Here is a 24,152-nt window from a genome sequence, read left to right on the forward strand (position 1 = left end):
CGGGCAGGTAGAAAAAAGGTGGACAACAGAATGGCTGGAAACGGCGCTCCCTGGAGGCAACTGATCCATAATACAATGAAAACACACGCTATATAGACAAAAATGTTGGGACACCTGACCATTACACCAACAGGGACTTTAATGACATTGCAAATTCCATAACAGCTTACACTCTCCTGGGAAGGCTTTCCACAAGATTTTGGAGTTTTTTTCTGTGTGAACTTTTACCCAATCATGCAGTAGAGTATTTGTAAGGTCAGGTTGGATTGAAATGGATGAAAAGGCCTGGCTCACAACCTCCTTTAAAATTCATCCCAAAGGTGTTCTGTGGGTTTTGAGGTCAGGGCTCTGTGCAGGCCAAGTTCTTCCACATCAAACTCCTCCTAACCCTCCTTTATGGACTTTGCTTTGTGCACTGGGGAACAGTCATGCTGCAATAGAAAAGAGCCTTTCCCAAACTGTTGCCACAAAGTTGGAAGCATAACATCGTCCAACATGTCTTGAAGATTTTCCTTCACTGGAAGTAATGAGCTGAGCCAAAGCCCTGGAAAACAGCCCCACAAAGAGGTGTGCCTGGATGGTTTTGTCCATATAGTGTACATCACACCATGTACTGCACACACAGTCTCGTTTAGTTTAGGGAGGTAAACTATATGAACACAAGCCATTTAGAAAGTGGTGACTTTTTGTGAAAAATACAAAAACCGTGGTAGTAATTTATATGTACTAGTGTTTTCTTTTAATCTGTCAGGTTTTCTGTTGTTACCCCTGGTACAACTTAACTTGAGTTTCAGTGTTATGCAGACAACACCTTCAAATAGGGCAAATGGACTTCATCTGTATTGTTAAAATATGCCACAACCTTGCAGTGATATATTTGAGCTAAAAAATTTTAAGAATCAATGACATGTCCGGTGCACTTGTAGCTCTAGTGACATTTCATGCCTTAAACAAGTAAGAGACATCTGCTGCTTTGGATTCTTTCCTAGATCAAACATATGACATGCAAAAGCTACAACTTGGAGCTCCATCTTTGAAATGGCACATAATGGTATTGAGGAAGTTTTAAAATTTACCACTAGATGTCCCTCATGGTCAGCTGATTTTATTTCAGGCTGTGCAAAGTTTGACAATCTTCGAGACAAAAAATAAATAAAAAAATCTTGTGCAGGACATTTATGTATTCATAAATGCAAATAACTAGCATGCTTTGGTGTTTTTCAGGTTTCAACATTCAATTGTATTTTGATTTTATAATATTTCTAATATGTTTTTAGATTATTTTTTTTCCAGTACATACTCAATAGCTCACACACAGGCTGTGTGCTTTTTTGTAGCTTCTGGACATCTTGCCAACAAATCAAACTAAGCAATGGCAAATATCACAAGTTTCAAATGCGAGAGCAAATATTTGCTTTGTAAATGTCATTTGATGTTATAACTGTGGAAAGCTCCCTGCAGCCATTGGGGAGCTACAAAACGAGCTGAATGTAAAATGAGATTGTGCCCTCAGGCTCTGAACACATACCACTGCTTTCAGTCCTCAAAATGCTCTAAGGTGACACCTACAACATAATTAGTCTCAAAAGCCACTGGGTGAGTGATATTCTCTCTCTCTCTCTGTCTTGCTGTTATCCCCTGTATCATGGCCATCCTGACAACCTCCCACTGAATTATGTTCCTGTAGGCAGGAATCAATACTGAAAGAATATAATGCTAAATAAAGTAGCACACAGGTCAATTATAAGCAGTCACTCACATTTCCGAGGGTATGTTAAGTAACTTCAGACTTTCAGTAACTTAGACAGACGTGAGGTAACAATAGGTTTCAAATGCACCTTTTATTTAAGGAACTTCATGCATATGAGTCTCACTCATTTTTGATATTTGATTTTGCAGTTTGAGTGGCATTAATTAGATACAACTGGAAGACTTTGAAATGACCACTTAAAGGCAGTGGGAGTTAGAATAACAATAGGATATAATTTAAGATGAAGAAGATCTTACTGAGCACGAGCTGTACATCTAATCTTCCCCTGAGTCTAAGTCATTCCCTGATACAGAACCTTTTTGACATCAGCCTTATGAGTTGGTCTGTCCCACCATGTCCTTTTCACTTCATCAGGGATTGCATAAACCATTCAACCAATCTAAAAGCTTATCAAACTTCTGTAAGGAACTTGGTGTCATTAGCTCCAGCTAGGGACCAAGAAAGGAAAGAACAGATAAATCAGACATGCAGAAGCATGAACAATGCAACCATAGTCTTGCTGAGCTGTATGTCATAACTGTTAGGAACACAAAGGAATGGGGAAGGTAAAAGATATGCACCATTACATCTGCAGAAGTTCTGCACGTACTGGCTGTGTTGTTCAAGCTATTTGTGAACTCTCATTGATTGTGTCTGTATTGTACATTCTGTTGAGGTCAGCCTCCCATCCGTTGTAATGGAATAATTAAGCCCACCAAAGCATTCAAAATACAGCCCGCTTATGCTGTGCCATCAAGGCCACCTCCATTTCAGGCATGCAGCATTTTCCCGCAATGTTTCAAAGAGGCAGTGGTTAGACAATGGAGACAGCTTTTCACCCTTGAAGATGGTGCACGATTTTTCAGTTTAGAACCTGGCAAATCTCATCAGCAGTAGTTGTCTACAAATACGTTCTTTTTGACCCTCATTCTATAAAAGTCTTCACTTCAATTCTCTCAATTGATGTCATTCATGCGGTTCCTAAAATAGAGCAAAGTTGCAATAAAACCAAGGAAGATAAAGGTACAAAACTCCTGTTATCCTCATCCATTTCGACCAGCCCGATGACCCGAAGACTATTTTTTCCTGACTGTGCTGTGTTGCCCAAGCTCATTACTTTCACCAAGCCAGATCATAAATCCAGCCTTAATCTATGGGGCAAACTCAAGACCTAAAACGTATTCTCACTGTCTCTTTAAAAAAGCACAACAGGCTATTGTCATATAAGACTGCAGTTCAGTGGAACAGCTGTACGAGTATGGCAGAGTGAAATTTGTGATGCATTTAGCTGAAAAGCAACATGTATCCAAGTGCCTAATGACACAGTAGCTGCAGCATATCCATTACATGAGCAGTCTTCTTCAGTGTCACAGTGATCATGGTAGAAATCATCAGCGAACGCCAGGCACCGAGCTTTGACAGGCTCATCCTGATGGATATAGAAACAGATTTTAGCAGCTTTTGGGTTGCACTGCACCAAATTATTCCCTGAAACATTTTCCAAGTTGAGGTAGACATGAATCTCAGTCTAAAATAAAAACTGAATAGATAATATGCTGGTGCCTGGAGGAGGCTGGAAGTACTTGAGTAAGAGAAAAACTTCATATATGAAGATAGATTTTAAACAAATGGATTTAAGAGGGTCAAATCTATTTCATGCTGGTTTGAAACTTTATTTTTAAGGTGCCGCAGACAAATGAAATGTAATTTTTTTCCCCTTTCCTCAGTGGTAGAAGCATATTTCTAAACTCGCTCTAAAGTGATGAGAATAAAGGTCTGAATTTTTTTCTTATGAGGAGATACTGCTGCTTCATGAAACCGCTGAGTCATCTGTGCAGGTACTCTTCAGCTTTATACTGACGAGAGCAAGGACTCATTTAATGTACAGCAGGCATACGACAAGCGACTACCTAATAGGATGATACTTGTAAAAGTTTCACATTTTTCCATTTTATTTTCCACCCATATCCAAAAACATCCTCTCTCGAAGGTGAACTAGACATTTAATAACTAGTAACTCTGAGGAACAGGAGCCTGCTCCGTGTTGACCTTGTAAATGGCTAAAATAAATCAGGAAAGTATCTCCGGCGTTGGAGGAAATAGTTTCACTGGACTTCTGAAATGAATGTACACACACTCGCACAGACACACAAGTAAACAGGCCCGGGCACCTGGGGCTACACAGCAGTGAGTGTTTGCTCCTGATGATATTGCGGTCAGCAGTGTGTGAAAATTTAATAACGTAGTTGATGTCAGGCGCCACATCTCGCTGGATCAGCCGTGTCGGGTAAAACTGCCATGTATGAGCTCTCATCAGTGACACCACGAAACATTTACACATAGTAAACAGAGCAGCCACGATTCCTGTATCAACAACAACTGGTCTTTTTTTTTTTAGCCATCAGAGGTCTGGTTTTATATGCTGTATAGTTAGAGGCCACTGAACGCTTGATGGTTGGTTTTTGCAACTAGATTCTGGACAAATCTGAGTGTCATCCTCTTTTTGGGTAGAAATTAAAATGTGGATGTGTTGTGCTTAAATATGTGCCCGTAAAGTCAGTAAAAGAGTTTGTCACCTTTTCTTGACCAACTGCTGTTGCCTCCTTATTGGGATAATCAGTATAATTTTGAAAAATGCCACAGATCTCCTCTGGAGAAACAAGGGCAGAATGTCTGAATGCAATGCTTTATACAGAGCTGCCTAGGGCCTTATGCGGGGCAAACTGTGGATTTGCATTTAAAGTCGCAAACAGTTGTTGTTTTGAATCTCACCTTCATGCCTGGTGGCAGCAGGCGTTAACATGAACATTGATCCCATAATCATTGTGTTTATGCAGAACTCCCTGCAGAATCCACACATTTTTGATCACACCAAACATCTGAAAGCTGCAAACACTCGTAATGCGGCACTGAGACATCTCGCCCACGAATCTTGTCTGAATGAGACAAGAGCTGTCATTTTCTTTAGCAACAAAGCTCTGCACTTGGGGGACCTTGATGCAGTGCGTTTGAAGGCTCTTCACACACAAACACACACAAACAAACGCACACATGCTCTAATTGCTGTCTCTGTCATCACTCTGCCTTCCCCAAATACTCAAGGTTTGTATCTGGGTTAATTGCACTTTCCTAATCCCTCTGAATCTATCACTTGCCATCGGAACGTGCCTTATGACAGACAAGAGACGCTTTGCACTGTTTGTGCAGTATTACCAACCAGCCATTAAATCTGTTGCATTTTCCCTCTCTCCAACCAGCTCACAGGGCATTGACAGCTAAATGAACAACTCGTGCTGATGTTCATAATTCATACTGGAACATGCTTTTTTAAATTTACATTATCTACAATAAGAGCTACATGTTGTGCTTGTGTAATGGTCCCTAAGTATATCTGTCAAGAAGAAATGAATAAGCCATGCCAGAGACGTATAAGCTGTGCTGAGAAATCTTAGTCAAATAGCAGCCATCAAGTCTAATTAATTATTCAGCAGCAGCATCTTATAGGTGGAACACAGATTCAGGAAGACAATAATTATGATTTTGTACCAAGGAAGTAAAAGGATGTTTTGAGGTGTGTTTGTGTGCGTGTCTGTGCATTTTTCTGTGGCTGAGCAAACATGGATGTGTCAGTCACCCAGTAAGTGAGTACATATTTACACAGACTGTGAGGGCACAGGTTAGCAATGGAGAAGTCAGTGATAATAATCCCATATCTCCAGTTGCTTGCTAAAAACTGCCATATGAGAGAAGTCAGGGAGACCTAAACTTCATTCTAAAAAAACCCACTAGCTGAAAAAGGCTTTTTAAACAACAATCTGAATTAAAAACAAAATTATCATCTTTTACAAGCTGTGTCATAGCCATGAAAGGACATCAGTAACAACTTTTTGCACAAACTTAAGCCCATAAACCACATGACCATATTCGTATCCAGCAGGATTACATCCAGAGCAGAAAATGCCATTGGTGAGGGAAATTATGGCGTTTCGTTGTCTATTTCCTCGTGAGGAATGACTTGTCGAGTTCGAGTCTGCTATCAATTATGCAAAATTTGCTGCTGCTAATGTGAACAACCTTGAAACTCTTGCGGGACTTTGGCACAATGAGTCGGTTTAAAACGCTTGCTGCGATCAATCATGGCCACTGTAACTCAGGTGAAAGATGAGTTTCTTGGCACAAACCAAGCCTGAGCCAGTAAGTGCCTGCCTGCCTCTTAATCTCCTCTGACTCTGCATATCAATAGCATCTCACTGTCTTCTTTGCAGAATATATAACTGCTTGATTTTTTAATGGTGTCATCTGCTATTCGGTGATGCATTCCCATTAAGAACCGCAGTATGTAAAGTAGACCAAGGCTACAATCAAATTGCACAGTTTTTCTTTGATTCAGTGTATTGCCTCATGGACCTGCCGTATGTGTCTTATTTTGCATTGCATGCTTATGTGCAGAAAACCCTCATTAGCTGTGCATCTGTGCATTAGTGAGAACCAGAGTCCCAGGACTCCGGCAAATGCTATAATGTTTATAATGTTTAAGTGTGAGCACACATATCACTGACTGATCAAATTCATCACTAACAAGGTGTTTATCATATGAAATCATTCATGCAATAAACTGTCCACTTTCCCTCTGTTAAGCATACATGAGGACACTGTGCATCTGCTTCAGCTTTATCCAACATCCTTTCAGTCACGTGGGGTCTGCTGGAGGAACATATGGGCAACGTGATGATACTGACCTTGGCAGTGAGGTTGTTGATCTCAGCTGCCTTGTTCTTATCGCATAATAAACATTCTTCTCACACTTCTCCGAGACACACAGATGCTTATTTTTCATGCTCTCACTTACTCCGTTGATCCTGTTTGCTTCCTCAGTGTCACAAGCAAGCTCAGACATCAAGCTAAAACTATTATTGTTGTTGTTTTCGGATTTGTCACTGAAACATGCTCTGTGCATGTTCCTCTATCTGCCTTGCCAACCTGTAGCCTTGTCTGTCTTTTGTACAGAGTAAAGTAATAGTGTTTGCTGCTTGATCCAAAGCAGGATGGGCTTACTTTCAGCCAGTGGGAACAGGAAGTTCATATTCATAAATAGTGCTCTCTATAAATAGGCCTTGCGTGGATTTATGTCCACAAATAAATGGTTTTTATGTCCCCAGATCCCTCTCCTGCTGAAAGTCACATGATGTGCTAATGTCAGTAGAGAGCAGGGCTTAATCACACCAGCATGAGTGTGTGTGTGTGTGCCCACACGCACTGTGAGCTGGTTGAAGGGAGGGTGGGTTCCTCTCTTGAATAGGAAGTGTTAGCTGGTGGTGATTTCGTTAGCAGCGGTGGAATGATCGAGATAATACACTTATCCACGGCCCCTCGGGGGGAAAGCGAGCCACATCTGATTAGATTCCACAAAGATAAAAGGATCATGACGAGTCACATGTCTAGTTTATTACTGGGTGACTTTGGGAGTCTATCCCATGAATCAACATCAGATAATAAAGTGATGACTTTCTGTGTTTAATCTGCAGTCAAGAAAAAGTGATTTGTTTATTGCACTTGCATTTCTTTTTGTTGTTTTTTTGTTTCACTAAAGGTAAACTCGATTTTTATGCTTGCTCAACTCAGATCACATCTTGTTCTTTTCACTGTGAATGTGTCAGCCTGGATTTTGGGGAGACCTAAAGTTCCCATGTGAATGAATTATTAATGCTCATCTTTTCTTCTAATATACACTGCAAATTTTGTGTATAGCTTAAAGGAATGTTTTGATTTCTTTGGAAACCAGATTATTTACTTTCTTTCCAAGACTTAGGTGAGAAGATTGAAATGACCCGCATGTGTGTATGACTAGCTTAACTTAGCACACAGACTGGAAACAGGGGGAATACACTAGCTTGACTGACTCTGTCCAAAGGTAACAAAGTCAACTTGCAAGCTCCTCAGTAACTCTCTAATTAACATGTTGCATCTGTAGAAAAGCTAAAGTGTAAAAATTATACATTATGGTTTTGTTTCTTGATCAGGTGCTGTCACTTCTTGGAATCTTGAATAGTTTTGCACCCAGCCAGGATGTGGTCCTGCACATTAATGTGTTAAATGGTGAGATTTTGTTATCTCTGGACTGAGCCGGGCTAGCTGTTTCCCCCTGTTTCCTGCCATTCTGTTAAGCTACGCTAACCCTCTGCTGGCTATAGCTCCATGCTGCAAGTACAGTCATTAAAGTGGTATAGAACTCTTGGTAAGAACACAGACAAGTGCATTTCCCAAGATATGATACTATTCCTTTAAGAGAACGAACTTAACACAATGTCAAGTGCACTTTCTCCACAGACTGACAACGTCACGCAGGGAAATTCAAAAGAAACTATTGTGCATCTTTTGCAAAACTCAATATTCAAGGATCTTTAATAACCTTGAAAGTGAGAGGTGGCCCAACATCCTCACACATTTTCCTTGTAAATTTTGTTACAGGCAAGAAAATAGAGAGACAGACATAGATCAGTTTACAGTCAACATCTTTATTTGTAGCAGTGGAACACAGATGTTTTGGAGAAAATAACAGTGTGCCTTCAGTGAACAATGATTTGTAGCAGCAGAGCATTACTACTTGTAGCGAGACAGATGGAGGAGGGCTGTGTTAAATTTGCACTCTGCACAGGTGCTAGAAAGCGTGATTTAAAGAGATTGTGGGAGAGATTTAAGCTCCTGCCTTTGCAGGCAGAAAATGTTGTATTAGAGATGATCTTCCAGGTTCATTACTCTGTAGAAATTCGCAGATATTATTAGAGATGTAAATGGTCTCTGTAGAAAAACATTAGATCATCCCCAGAAAGAAAGAAAGAACAAAGTGTGTCAGTGAGTCTATGGGGCTTTGTAATCTGAACATGAGGAAGTGCCAGATTTATGATTTTCTACTATGCTTGAAAATACCGTGAGTTGCTTAACAGAATAAAGATGAATGAATATCTTCATCTAGCATCCAAGTACTCTTTGATCTTCTGCGAGATGGCATTACAAACTGTCATCCAGCAGCTGTTTCCTCTCCTGTGCTGATTAATTTGTTCATCCCTCCCTCATGTCATCTCTGTCTACACTATTTTCATTCTCATTTCACCAAAACAACATTAGAGTCGCTCTCTTCGGCCTACTGAGCATAAATAAGTAAAACAGTGTGTAAAAAGGTAGAGTACAGATTGGCCTCCTCTCCTGAAGATATGATAATATGTGTGCTTTCCATTCTTCTAAAATAAGAGAAGAAAAACTGTAATTTTTTGAGAAGGCAACATATTGTTACGAAGAGTAAGAGTACTTGTGTGTCTAATTTAAACATGGCTGCTAGACAAAGCCAGAAAGGGGAACAGAATGTAACATTTCTGATGCATAATTTCATAACGGCAGTGATACAGGCTGAAGGGGGTTTGTGGGTCTCAGTAATAGTCTGTGACATCCAAGAAAACGCCTCATCTTCTGCATTGGGTTTTTCTTCTATCAGGCTTTAATTACCGAGCCAAAGGACTTCTCTAGTCTCCAACTTGTTTTTCTCGCAGTCCTCTTCACTGTGCTCCTTCTGTGGGACTCCATGGAGACTTCATGTGCGAGAGAGGGTGCTGGAAGCACAATGGCAGTTCAAGTCCCCCCCTCCCCATACACACACACACACACACACACCCATCTCCCCCAGCCCCTGTTGATCTGTACATGTATCCAGTGGCAATCAAATACACTCAGTGTGATTTGATTTTAATTATGGGCTTTTCACAGTCTTTAACACAACCTTGGGCGACGTTGGAAAAGCCACACGATCCACAGCACAGAGAGAGGAGTGTATGGATGTGAATGAAAGCTTTAATAAAAGTGTGCCAAGTAATTATTCACTGTCATTCTATCCGGTCGTGTAATGGGTAAATGGACAAGCTGGCAACAACACTGAACTGGTAATTTGTTTTAAGTGATGTACTGTTATCATTACATCTGCAGCAACTGTTGAGATCATTTCTTCACAAACCCTCCAGGATTTCTCAGGCTGGAAATCTCCCTTTCAGACTCCACTGCAGTGGGAGAGTAACTCAATAACTGGGACAGATCTGCTCTTCAGACCCAATACACCAACAAAGTGTTGCTTTCTGTCACACACACCCACGTGTACTGACACACAAACACACTCATTGTTTATCCTGTTGAATCATATGACTGTTGGAGAGACAGATGATATCTGTAACACTCAAAGATGATACTTTTCTGTTCAATTCCCCTCTCAGGTTAGGTTTTATTAGTTCCATGCTACAATCTTTTGAGAGATACTTTGTCTTATACGCAATATTCAGCAAACCTGTGGGAGACAATTAAAGCAGGGGCGGGTTAGATGTGATGGCAGTATGTCATAACCCCAGGTGCAAAGTTTTGCTAGCTGTCACAGGTAGACACACACCCTCATCTTCCTCTTCTCCTTAATATAATGGAGGTATGTGATGGGGATCGACCAGGATTGGGGTTGAAACACAAGCCTTTCCCGCAGGTCTCAACACCAACTTTGCATCAGCAATCATGGAAGGAATATCCTTGAAAGTTGTCTTATTGTCATAACAAATGATAACCAGCAATTCTCCAGATGTACAATTTTATCTTTCTTTCTTGCGTGTGAGCGTTCCACAGATTTGATGAGGAGCCACATATTACCTGCTGTCATTATTCCAGCAGTAGCACTTTGTTCTTCAGACTTCTGAAAAGAATCTACAATGCGTTTTACACAAACTAACGTATTTATCATTTATTCAACTGCGAGCTGGAACGTTTTCTTTAATAATTGATTTGTGTTTAACATTTGAGAACATCAGGATGTGCAGTGAAAGCTAAAGGGGCAAAGAAAAGTACAGAATATGCTAAAAAAAAAAACAAAAACATCTCTCTCACACACACAAACACACACACACACTTCACGTTGTTGGTTGTCTTGGAGCCTCAGATTGTTGTTCCATGAAAAATCAGGAACCCCCCCGGTGCTTCACCACCAACACACAGAACATCAACACAAAGCACTGAGGAGAATGAAGAAAGCTCATAGTGTCCTACATTGTAGCTGCTCCCGTAATCCGCATGGGCAGAATTTTTCATTTCCACCTGGACGTTGGCCAATCCAGAGGATTTCTCAGCTGCTGACAGCATTACATTGCCCAGATGAGAGGGTGTATTCTTCCATTATGGCTAGTCCTACAAAGGATATGGCTATACCAATGAGACGAACATGTATTTCTCTGTTATTAGTGAGACAAGAAGTGTGAAAATAGTGAGCTTTGTTCACCTCCATCAATGTTTAAAGCAGTTTCCTTTTTAAGAATCATGAATGAAGAATGGTGCATGACCTTGGCAGGCTTACGCTCCACTCTGACTTCATCACTAATGCAGTGCATCAATATTTTGATCCAACATGCTTTAACTATTCAAGCAACTGTTTATCTATTCTTTCACATCACTGAGTTGCTGCTTTAACTGGCACACGCCTGGAACTTGTTCATTGTTTTATTGGGTGCAAAATGACATTCAACCACATGGCAGAAACTTAAATGGGCACTGCACGTGAAAGTGACTTTTAAAACAATGACAGCAAACACATTTTTTTCTTTTTCTTGTGTTCCTCATTGTCTGTGCTGCTAGAAAAGTTTGAATTGTCCACAAGCAAAAGCACATATGGTTCTCACAAAAGGCCATTCACCATTGAAACAAAGCATTAAGTACTTTTGCTTTTTTTTTTAACTACATAATGTGCTGCCAATGGACAAAAATCATGAGCAGAAAAAAGCAAGAAAATACATTGTCTACAGGAAAGACATTTCTTGAGTTTACATTAAAACATTGTTAACAAAGACATTCAAAAGAGGAACAATCACAACAAGTTGGTGACATGTCCAACAAGTCCTCACTTTTATAACATTCTGTGCTGTCCAGTCACCTAGTGCATCATATCTGCATCTTTTCTATTCTATGTCTAACTGCAGTGTTTAAGCTTTTTAATGGCTTTTCAACTAGTGCCTACTCAGTAAGGAAATTCAACACGGACAGAAAAAAAAAGAAATTTAACGTCTTTGTTGCCTCTTTTACTTTGTTTCCTTGCGAGGCTCCAGCACCAGGCTTGATACCAGCATTTTACTGTTTATGAAGAACAAACAGCATTTTAACAAATGTCCACCACAACATTAAGGACTAACAGAAGCTGCAAAAGAGTCAATTTATTCAGTAAGCTGTGGAAAAAACCCCACATTTTTTTAGAAAATATATATCCATGGATCAAAACTATTCTTTCTGTTCAGCGAGAGGCAATTAAGACCATCTGATAGCGACATTCATAAAGTCCATAGAGTGCTGCTCTAATTTGACATCCCCTCTACACCAGTCTCTGCTCATTCATAAACACAGTTAATTACTACCCAGATGAGGAATTAAGGATTGTCCTTGAAGGTCAGGCCCAGTCCCTGCCCCCACTGGGCACTAGGCTGGCATCCACTGCTCTGTTACGCCAATCCCGGGCATCTGTCCGACATCGCTGTTAACCTGAGCAGAGCCAGCCCGTCTATAAAGCTGTTTGGGATATGGCAGCTGCTCAAGGGGCAGAGAGGTATTAAGCATAGATTACAAGAATGAAAATGTCCTCCCTCCCTCATAATCTCTCGTCTTTTAACACGCAAGACAAACCATAAACATACACACGCGTGCAGACACACACACACACACGCGTGCGTGCTCTTATGTAATGTTGTCAGTACTTTGCATTGGCTTGTTTGGATGCACCACAAGCACACGGTGTATTGAGAGAAAGCATGCTCTGTCCCTTCTCAAATAACTCCCGTTCACCTCTTTCTGCTGTGTTGTCTCAAATTAATCGAGGTGAGGGTTGTTCTTGTCCACCTTGTACTCATGAGCATCCACCTGATTTCGCTGCACCCCTGGTTTGGCGCCTCATTGCTCGTTAAACAGCGAGGAAACTCACAGAATCTAGTACTCTACCACTTAAATCAGGAATAGTGTTCCACAGCACATCAAAGCCTGTTTGAGCCGTTTGAGCACATTCACCACGAATACAGTGCAGCATTGTCAGTCGAAGGAATGCAACCAAAAACAGACATCTTCAAAGGGGTGTCAAATGAAAGCTGATCTGCTGAAGAGACAACACACATTGACAGTAGGTTGTATCATTACAGTAAACTGATGCAACAGGATACCTTCTTCAGATGGGCAGACTAATTTCAAGTCTCCTGTAATGTCCTCAGGGTTCAACTCGAATGGACACATCAGCATGTGAGTCCAATAAATAGGGAGTCTTTGAACAGTCAGAGCTTATAAATATGTAAAAATGTTGTACTATACCCTTTCCTGTGGGACTTGACTGAGGCAACAGTCAGAATACTCAGCTTCTCAATCCCAGTGGCATTACTGGATTTCCTCTTGTCAGAGCCTTTAGGAATCAAAAGCACGATCTTCACAGATCTCCAGAGCAGCTTTACTTGCACCACCAAACACTTCCACATTTGCATCAATCCAAGGGACCACATTGCCCGGCATGTAGGCCGAGCAGTTGGCCAGACCCATGATGTCGACGGGCCGCAGTACTCGGTCCCACATGTTGAACTGGCTCAGCTCGCCCACAAAGGCCTGGGTGGCGTCAAAACGGCCTCCGACTATGTCCTTCATGGAGAAACAGAAAATGAGTTTATCCGTTAACATCTGAAGGAAAAGTAAACAGAATGTAATTAAAATGAATCAATTCTGTTTGATATTCATCAAACTGCCAAACGAGTCTGAATATTTTTCCGTGTGCTGTCACTTTAAATATTGAAGTGTTGTGCAGTCTCCAATATTGTGCAACATGCAGCAATCTCACCTTGTGTGAATGACTGCAACATAAAAAAACACAGGCCTCCCTAGGCTCCAGACTAAGGCAGCATGACTGGATGATTCTCTGTGCACATTATTCATACGTCATGTGTATACATGGTGCTGTCATGGAGCTAACCACTAGAATAACCCGTGAATGCAGCTCCCAAGGGCATAAAGGTTTAGTTTAGAGATAGATGAATGAGGTAATGCTGAAAGGGCCACGATAGCGTGAGAAGAGACTCTCTGCCTCATCTCCCCTTGCTCCCTTCTCTGTGCCTCGGGCACTGCACTCAGGGGCAAATACACACCGAGAGGAAGAACACACACACATTCTTGAATACACACACACACACACACACACAGAGCTTTTCTTTTCTGCCTAAACTTCTGCACTGCTCTCACCTGCTCCTGGCCCAGGATGATCACCCCTCCAGGTTTAATTGGGTGCCAGGGGGCCAGGTTGTCCCCAGTGCCCAGGCGCTCGCCATCCTGGTAAGCCTCCCAGAAACCATCTCTTGTCGTCCAGGTGATGCAGATGTGGTGCCAGCGGCCGTCACTTACTGACAGAGGGAGCTGAGCCACCTGGTCAGGACAAGAGGTGAGCGGCATGAGGGCAGGGAGGAAAGAGCAAAGAGGGGGCAAGATAAGTCAGGAGAGGTTTGAGCTTAAGTGTGGCACATTACAAACAAGGATAGCAATTAGAGGGGCTAGGGCTTCAAAGAGACAGCCCTCTGCAGAGAATTCTCCAGATGAGCCAGTGCGACGCATAAAATTTAGATTACCCAGGTGACATCAAGGGATAGAACATCCTTCAAAGCAGTCAGGTAGCTAACAGCAAAACAGTGTCCTGTTATGCTTTCACGCTTTGTTCATAGATCAAAGATAAACAACTGGTTATTTTACCAACCAGTGACATCATAGTCCTCTGAGGATACAGTGCAACATGTGAAATTGTGTGCGCGTAACTCATTAGGCATTTCCTTATGAGCCTACAGAATTACTTCACACCCACATGTTGCTGCAGACAAATATAAAGCTTAAAAGATGTGAGGAGACACTGTAAAATAAAATTAAAGTCGCTTGCAATCACAGAGGCAATTGACCTGGTTAAGGATACCAGGTGGTATCTTTAAAGCCACTGGGACTACACTGGCAGCATTATTATAAAGTCTCTCCAAGTTGGAGAATTCTTACTGTCTAAATGAAAAATAAATTGTGGTCAAATACTCTGCAGCACATATACAGTCAACATATTAAAACACCATATTCACAGGGAATACACTTGTATGCCTCACTCATCTTCATTTAAATTACTTCACATGAGGTCAAACCATACAATAATAAAGTCATTACTATAAATTTGCCAGTACCCAGGAACTGGTGCCTAAAAGTAATGCAGCTGTTGGTGGGTGCATCTATGCTTCTCCTGCTATAAAATGTCAAAATGTCTGCTGTGAAAATGGCCCATGATTTATTTTACTTATGGTCCAAAAGACATTTTGTGCTTCAGTTCTAGAAGGGTGTAGATAAGGTTCTGCAGATAAGAAATGTTATTAGGTAAAATAATATGCTATTACAAGGTCATACAAGAGGAGAAGTCAGCAAAGTATCTGCTTCCAACAAAGAGTGATAAAACAAAATGATTTCACATGCATGATGTCAAAGAAACACATGAATTTTGAAAGCTATTTGGGCAATTCTGGAATAATCCAGAATAATTTGCCCAGAATTGCTTGAGGATTTTGCCAAATTTGCAAAACAGTCTTCCAGATAACACCAGATTTACAACCATCAGATTATGTGCCCACTTGCCAAAAAGACATTTCATGTTGTACAAGACCAGTTGAATCCATTGCAGATTAAACTCCTGGCAGCCACATTTGATCAGAAAATGGAGATGCCATATGTTTTACTTGATTTGAACACTGGAGAAAAAAGTTTCTTTCTTTAAAAAAGAGACTGACTAACCTGACAAAGAGGTTAGATTATAACAGTAAAGATCCTCTCTCGGCGTAGCCACCCACGAATATAAAATACAGACAATGCTGCACTTTTTAATACTGTCGAAACAGTTCCCTGCTTCCCTCTTGGTATGCAACCAAATGAACAGCATAAACAATGTGCCCCAGTGGACCCTGTTATCACTGCGAACAAGTTCAGCGCATGGATGTGCTGCTGCACATACACTAATCATATTCACAAGCCTTGTTTCACTATCCATCTTGCTCTCTTTTTCTCAGTCCATTCCCTACTCCAACTCAAGTGTGTTATGACTTCTTTTTTTCCAGGCATCTTCTGATCTTTCGCTCTTCTCCCCCCTCTCTCTTCTCAGCATTCTATCACCTCCAACGCTCTGCAGCTTTTCTATTTCCTACCCCTTTCCCTCATTTTCTCTCTCATAGTCTCATCCCTTTCTCCCACCATCTTTCTCTCATCTGTCTGACTTGAACACATGTATAATGCATGGTGAAGGGAAAGCTGTGAGGAGACCTGCCTGTGCCAATAACACCCCAATGTAAACAAGCCAGTGGAAGAAAAAAAAAATCCTCTCTAGTGCAGCAACATTTTACCAGAGAAACCCACAAATGCAGCATTACACTGCTGCAGAAGCAACGGTGTCACCACAAAAACTTTCTTCCATTTAAAACAAAATGCTCTCAAATATTGAATATGCTTTTCCCCAATTTGTTATCCTTTATGTAAATTAAAATCCTGTTAGTTGACTAAAAGCTTAGAGTGTGTGATATAGTGTATACAGATAATAAAGTAGACCAGGCCTTCGAATGAGCACACATGGCAGTGTAGGTTCTCTAATGAATTACTGTTATTCTTGGGTGTGTGTGGAATGTGGGTCAATGATATTAAATGTTTATAAGGTGCAAAATTAAATATTCAGAGCTGATGGTCAATGATTCTCCTCTCGACTGTATCATTATTGTGGTCGCATGAACACATACAGTGACTATATGCTTGCCTCACACCACAGACCTGACCAGCACGAACATATTCAGGTCTTCTTTGCGTTTAATGAACATCATTGTGATCTACATTCGCTACCATCGTTGCAGCTAGGAGTGCTGCCAGGCAAATAATAAGCAAGTCTGAGCTTCTGACTCAAGTGCATCTTTTCTCGTAAGAAAATAATTAGGAGCAGAGTGAAAAAATCAGAGTTACTATCAACAAATAATTAAAGAACAGTATGAAGAAAGGCACCACTTTCTCATTATGGACATACCTTATCATTGACTAGTAGCTCAATGGGGTTGTTCCCCCATTCGATGAGGACAATCTCATTGGCCTGGCCTGGCACGCCGTAAGAGAATGGAGTTCCTATGCCGGGACTAGCACTGGACTTGAGCCACATGCACACAGTGAAGGCGTACATTTCTGGGAGGCTCTTCTTTATGCGTCCATACAGGTAGTTGGTACGAAGAGGGAGGGACACCTTGAAGTCCTCGGGCGACTTGAAGGCATTATTACCTGTTGATAAGCACATATGGCCATATGTTTAAAATGTTGGTGTCTTATAATTTCAATCAAGAGAAATTTACTCTCTGTTCTTCTGCTGATGATGATGCTCAAGACTAGCAGGAAGCCTCTGAGGACACTGATGTGAATAAATACATTGAAAGGCGAAGAAGAGGAAGGATGCTGACTGCTAGCAAAGTAAACATAAGGCAAAGTAATAATGGATTAGGGTGATGGTAAAGGTCTACCAGCCACTTCTAATATCACTTCAGAAACCAAAACCTACAAGAGTTTACTGCTATGCTTTCAGCTAAATGGTCACATCAGGATGTTGACATGCTCAGAATAATAATGTTAGAATGCTGACAGATATAATGTTTACCATGTTAACTATCTTAGTTTGACATGCTGGCATATTATCATTTGTTAATTAACACTAAGCTGATGGGAATGTCATTAGTTTTACAATTATTTAGTCATTAACCAAACTAGAATTTTAACCTTTTAATAGTGCCAGTTGAATAATCAGCAGATACCATGAATACCTGTACTAAATTTCATGACAAGACATAATAAAAGCTCTTGAAATATATTTATAAGCCCAAAATTAAAAATTTGTAATAAGTCAGTCATTAGGACTGATTCTCTATGTGCCAACAATTTATTCACTCATTGTCAACATATTTCAGTCAGGACCAAAATGGTGGACAGACTGACAGATAGACGGACATCCCTGGAGCCATGCCTCCAGCATGGCTACAAGTACAAAACTTACTATGGTTGTTATGTTCAGGCTCCCATGTTACTGCTTTAGTTTGACTATGGGGTTCATATTGGAGTTGTGGCCAAATGCATCACAGCTGATAAATGATGTGGCTGCTGGTCAGTTAAAGAAAGATTACAGGACTATTAAAATTCAAAAGATTCTGAATAAAGAAATGAATGACATGAACAAGAGTAAACATTGGTGCATGGTCTTGCTTCCTCAAGAGAAGGAGAAGAAGAGAGAGAAGCTTGCTGAAAGTTTAAAGAGAAAATTAAAATAAAACGAGAGAAAAGGGATTGCGAAAATCACACACACTGCTTTGCACTGGGTTTGCAAGGAAACATGTTGCATATTTTAAAGAGATTGAACCACAGTTTTATCTGTGTTGATCAGAGTATTTGAGGCTTAGCTACTGTTCAAACCACTGCTTGCATTGTGCAGCTGTAATACTGAATGAACGGTTCACAACGTGGGACCATGCAGCATTTGTCCACAAAGAACCAGTTGAACAACTCTGACAAACAAACTCAACACAGAAGAAAAGGAAGACAGACTATCGTGTAAATAAAAAATGTCCTCTGCCACTATCTCTGAGCTCCTCATACTGTTCCTCTACAAGCTTTGGCTCAATCTTCTAAGGATCACGGGGTGCCAGTATTCTTTTTCCCATTATTCTTTATTGTAAGCCCAGATAAGGGAGACAACCAGAGCATGTTACAAATTCATTGTAGGGCTATCATGGGCAGAGAAATCCTCACATTTCCAGCTGACAAAACAAAACAAAACAACACCGCAAATTCCAGCTTCAAAATCCACTGAAGAATTAAATCATCACCTCTCTGGCAGAGTCTTGACTTAAATTGTATTTAATGAAGCTCACAAAGGTAGTATTTATTGTGGGGGTATGGTATTCACTCATTGTATTGTACAGGAGGATGTGCTGCTATGCCTACGTCCTTCAATGTGAGCAATTAAATTCGGTTAAACCTTGTATCCTCAAGCAGCCGGTGACTGAATCGACTCAGTCTTGGGGGACATGGGCCTACAGGAAATGTCCAGTGAGCGAAATAATCTTCTAAAATAATTTTCCTTTGGGTAGAGATGTTTTGCATTATTTGGATGTCTACCATCAAAGTGATACCCTGGAGTGTGGACATCCCTCCGATACTTCTTAAACTAATTAAGCATTCAGTGTTGCTTTCCAAGCCTTATTTCCAAGACCAGGAGCTGCTCCGAGAATAGCTCTGGCAAAAAAAGATAAAACTGTGTTGTGAGGTTTTTTTCCTAGCATCATCAGAAATTTGCACAGGGATTGGCTAATTACCGTTAAATCTACCAGACAAAAAAAAAAAAGCACCCATTGTTTCACTTACTTTTCTCAAGCTCGGTGATCCTCTCCAGGAGGGAATTGAGAGTGCTCTCGGTGCGTTGGCGGTGGGCCGCTGTTTCGTTGTAGAGCTGGCTCTTCTCCTCCTCCAGCTCGGCCACCTTCCGGAGGAGCTGGGTCTCCAGCGCTCCCAGACGCTGCCGCAACAGCTCCCGCAGCTCCGGCGGCAGGGGTGTCAATGCCGAGACACCTCCAGCTGACACGTTTGTGCTGGGGAGACGCAAACTCTGCTGCTGGGAGGCAGAGTGGGAAAGAAGCAGGGAAGAGCAGAAACGAGGATGGATGGATAGATAGATAGATAGATAGATAGATAGATAGATAGATAGATAGATAGATAGATAGATAGACGGATAGATAGATGGGTGACACAGACATTTAATCCAGTTAATCCTCTGCACTCAAACAGTCTCCATAAAGACCTAGATTTTGCAGTAGATAACTGATCTTATCTACCTTTTGGGTCTGATATCCTTTTAGCACTATTGTTTTTGATACAGCAATATCATAATGACGACGGCGGGTCCCTGAAGGCAGACTTTGATTGGTGACCTGCTAAACTACCCATGGCTGGACTGGGTATTAAAGGCAGGTGTCACGGATGGCGTCACCAAGTGTTCATGTAGGGCGTGATTGCAGATGGTTTTGGGAAAAAGGGGACAACAATTGTACTCAGCTTCTAAGAGGAGTTTGCCCTATGTAGCCCTCAGATGTTCATTTCTGAAGCTTTGTTGATGTTTTCCGGCTGTCTGAGATTCAGGCACTTTGCAACACATTCACAGAGTTTGATTAATCTATTTCTGACAAAATGGAACCATCTGATTGCTCAAATAAAAGCTTCCATGGTAATCTGACACTGAAGGCTGAAGCAAGCAAATTCAAAAGTCCTGAATGCAACTGTTGAAACACGCAGATGACTTTGATTAGTGAGAGAGGTCCTGCTCCAGGGAACCATATGCTGTCAGCAGCACCACTCTTGCAATAATCACTATGTTAAGCAGACGGAGATCAATAGATATGTGATTAAAATGCAATATAAAATGTTGCCTCATAGCAGCAGTACATCCTGGATTTGATCAGGGTATTAAAGCTTCCAATCAAGGAGAGATGGAAAGGGGGGGAGGGGAAAAGAGAGATGAATGGATGAGCAATGCAGCACACTTTACAGAGAAATAACTTCAATAACTTGAATTTAAATAAATGACCATGTGATTGTTGATGGCACCAGATGGTGAAAAAATGTGCCGTGATGATATAATATGACATAAGAGATAAAATCCATGGCTCAAATCAGCTTTCTGCTGTATGTGAAGCTCTCCACTATAGGTGACCTCAATATGAGTAGTGATCACTGAGGTCTGCTGGGTCTGAACAAAGGGGCTGGTCCAGATGCAGAGCTCTCAGATCCACAGGAGAACCAACGACCATGAACTGTAAATCATTTCGATTCATACAAGTCCAGTGCTCTGATTCAAATGAAATCCGCTGAAATTAATTTAAAGTAGCTGCAATTAATTAGTCACACGACTGCAAATAAAGCATATGTGGAACACACACACACACACACACACACACACACACATTCGGTTCTGATTTGTTATTCAGTGTTGCATTTCACATCCCTGCACCACATGCATGGTTACACCTTTGACACGATTTTTGTTGCTCATATCTTATTGATGACTCTTATTATGTTTGTGCCATCTTACCTCCAAGTTCTCCAGCCGACCCTTGAGACTCTGCATGGTCTTGCCCAGTTGATCTATGGTCTCGCTGGGGTCCCGGGGCAGGTCACCCATCGTATTCTTTCCGTACTCCTTCCGTCTGGAGCCCTGACCCCGGGACTTGCTCTGCGACGATTCGTCTGCTGCCGCCTCGCAGCGCGCCAGTTTGGAGTTGAGCTCCTTGATTGTCCCTTGCTGGCTCACGATGGTCTCCTTCTGCTGCAGGATTGTCTCCCGGAGCTGGATGATCGTATTCCGCAGCTCGTCCTCCACAGGGCTGCTGCTCTGGACGCGGTTCCCCGTAGGACCGTACCCGCAGCCCGGCTCTGCGCCCGGGGGAATGGCGTTACAAACGAAGCGGCTACCTGTAGCATCCTGGCTTCTCACCGTACGTCCACTGACCAGGTACAAAAGTCCAGCTACTAAAATCAGCATCCCGACCAGATACACAAATTCCACGTATTAAAGGAAAACAAACGTTTGAAGTCTCCCGTAAAATAATTAAATAAACTTGTTATAATAACAAAACCACATTGATTCAAGTGGTTGTGGACATTTTTCTAGACTTCCAAAGTAAAATAAAAAGGCAAAACTTGATTTATAGTGTAATCATTTGAGGGGGTGGGCAGGGGGGGACAAACAAACCAGGATCCGCAGTGAAAAATCACAAAATCACACATCCAACAACCACATGATCGGTCGCGTTTGAAAAATAAATTTGAATTCTTACTTTCAGCAGATGGAAACTCGGCAGAATAAAATAAGAATTTGATAGCTCTTTAAGTAGCTCTAGTCAAAAAAGTTGTACTGATTTGTTATCTTGGGGAGGAAAAAATCCACACAATATTGCAGAGAAGTCAGCTTGGCTTGTCTTCCCTCTCCGGTTGGTTGGATTGTCAGTGAGTGGTGCTGAAAAGACAGCGACGCTGCTCAGCCAGATTATGATGGGGAGGTGCGCACTGGCGCTTCCGCTCATCATCTGTGCGCTCCGCTTATTCAGCTTGCGTCATCGCTGAATCTCAGTGGATCCACGCCATGCTATGGGCACGTCTCATTGACTTTTAGTGACCCGTTTAAGTGCGTTGAAGGTGAAAGATGTCAAACAAAAACACATTCAGAGTTAGTTCTCCTGCTCTCGCCTGTTTTTAAATGTATGGTGCTCGCTCCGTGTAGCTACCGTTAATGATGCGATTCTTATGAATATAGGCGCCAAATATGTTACTCTGAGTGATTCAAGAGATGTATGAATCCTGCACTGGGGACGTGTTTAACTTTTTATTTCCAGTAGAATCTAAATGTCTTGTCCTTTTCTTCCAACAGGGCACACATGGCCTAAGGTCAAATTTTAAAAATGAGTAAATCCAATTTAAATGGGAAGTTTGACGATGTGACTCGAATTAAAACCAGATCCCCGTTGCTTTCTCTCAATAACACCGATCTGTGCATATAAATGATTTCCATTTTCTCCACAACATGCCCTGTGGCACTGGGCAAGTGTTACATCTGACTCTTGAAATGACAGGATTTTTGTCGTGTCTCTGATGGAGTATAACTTTGAGACATGTTGGCATTCAAATTAAAGACATTATTCAGGCACACATGTCATTCATGTCTTGCTGTGAAAATATGATTGGTATATGATGATCAAAGTCATGTTGAGTGAAGTCACTTGTTGGCTCTGGTTTGCTATAAAAAATCATGCTGATGAAGAATGTAAAGTATGAAAGAATGTCTTTCTTTTGATATTAATTCTATAGTCAGTGCATTCTAGTGGCCTCTCTTCCACATGGGTTGCTCTCATTGAAGGATAGTGCTTTATTCTTCATTCTTCAAATCTTTTTTTTCTGTTCAGATTGCTTTTGTACATCCAGTCAATAACAGATTTTCCTTCTGTCAGGCTGTTAGGGAAGTGCTGATGTGAGAACTCAGTGCTGCTGTAATTACTTTGTTTGAAATTGCTGATTAAAGTCAGCAAAGGATTACTGGAAATTCTTGTTCAGGTTTTAATTGTGGCTCAATTTGTGTGTATGTTTGTGGCAAGTATAATACTTGTGACCTGCATGGGCCAAATAGTACTAAGAATAATCCTTGGTGTTTGGTTTAATCTCGCTGGTTGGAGGTTATTCTGTAACCATTAGATAACAGTTTTACATGAACAAGTAAAATAATAATAATAATAATGGCATGCCCACTTTGTGGTCCTTTCCTGTGGTTTGTGGTTCAGTTTCTGTCAAGTGTCAGTTTCAGTCCACATGGGAAGAATGTATCCATCTAAAGAGGGAGGAACAGCATGTAAAAGCTTCAGTATGTGACAAACATTTTCTGTTATTCAAATCCAGACCCCTCCTGACACAAATTTCACCCCATTATCCTATTTTATGCGGAAACACGTCAAACCTTCGAAGAAAAACAATGTTCTCAAAAGTCTTTTCAGGATAACAACTCTCCTGAAAATAAACCGCAGAGAGAGAACAATATTCGGGGGGAAAAAAAGAGAGTGAATTCTTTCTGCAGCATGCGGCAGTACCGTGCTTTTGCATGTGCAACATGATTTGATGTCATTGTTTCTATATATTTAGAAACCTGAAGGCAAATGCTTGTTGGTGGCAGGTGAAGTCATTAGCCTTTTTCACAAAGACAGAAAGTGAAGAGTATCACAGCAGGTTTTGTTTGGAGCTCCCTTCATCTTTTGTCAAAGTAAGACATGGGGGCAGACGTCTGTCAGATACCTGCTAAGAATTGTAGAATATGAAAAACTTCAAAGCCAGACATTTACTCAGTTCAGATCATAAAGCTGTTATCAAGCACCGAGACATAGTTTTCCAAAACTGCCTCATCAGTCTTTATTTCCTCAAAATGTTTCCCCTAAAATCTGAAGCAGTAGGCCTGTGATAGCTCATGCCGGATGCTCTTTTAATGTGGTGTGCAGTATTACCATGCCGCCCATCACAGCCGTCATCTTCTATCTGTTTGCTGGGTGCAAGAGCTAAATGTCAGCCTGCATTAATGCAGACTCAGCATACAATGGGCACAAAGTGCTGGGAGTGACGGGGAACGGCCGGTAAAGTCACTGCTCAGGAAGGCAGTTTCTAATATGACAGGTCCCCCGAGAGAGGGGAGGACAATCACCATGGAAACCTTATCTCTTTACTGACCCCCCCCACATCCCCACCCGCATCTCAGCGAGCGAAGAGC

General features: G+C 41.4%; 1 protein-coding gene across 1 annotated transcript; it reads right to left on the reverse strand.

Annotated features, from left to right (window-relative positions):
* Nucleotides 1-12,488: 12,488 nt before the first annotated feature.
* Nucleotides 12,489-22,411, reverse strand: nptx2a (neuronal pentraxin 2a). Its single transcript, XM_046414959.1, has 5 exons — nucleotides 20,943-22,411; nucleotides 19,223-19,469; nucleotides 16,851-17,095; nucleotides 14,018-14,197; nucleotides 12,489-13,423 (listed from the first exon to the last, which is right to left on the reverse strand). Exons 1-5 carry the CDS (start codon nucleotides 21,390-21,392, stop codon nucleotides 13,196-13,198), a joined length of 1,350 nt encoding a protein of 449 aa, XP_046270915.1. The 5' UTR covers nucleotides 21,393-22,411; the 3' UTR covers nucleotides 12,489-13,195.
* Between the last annotated feature and the right edge of the window lie 1,741 nt (nucleotides 22,412-24,152).

This window comes from Scatophagus argus, chromosome 16 (genome assembly GCF_020382885.2).
Source record: "Scatophagus argus isolate fScaArg1 chromosome 16, fScaArg1.pri, whole genome shotgun sequence".
Lineage (NCBI taxonomy): Eukaryota > Metazoa > Chordata > Actinopteri > Scatophagidae > Scatophagus > Scatophagus argus.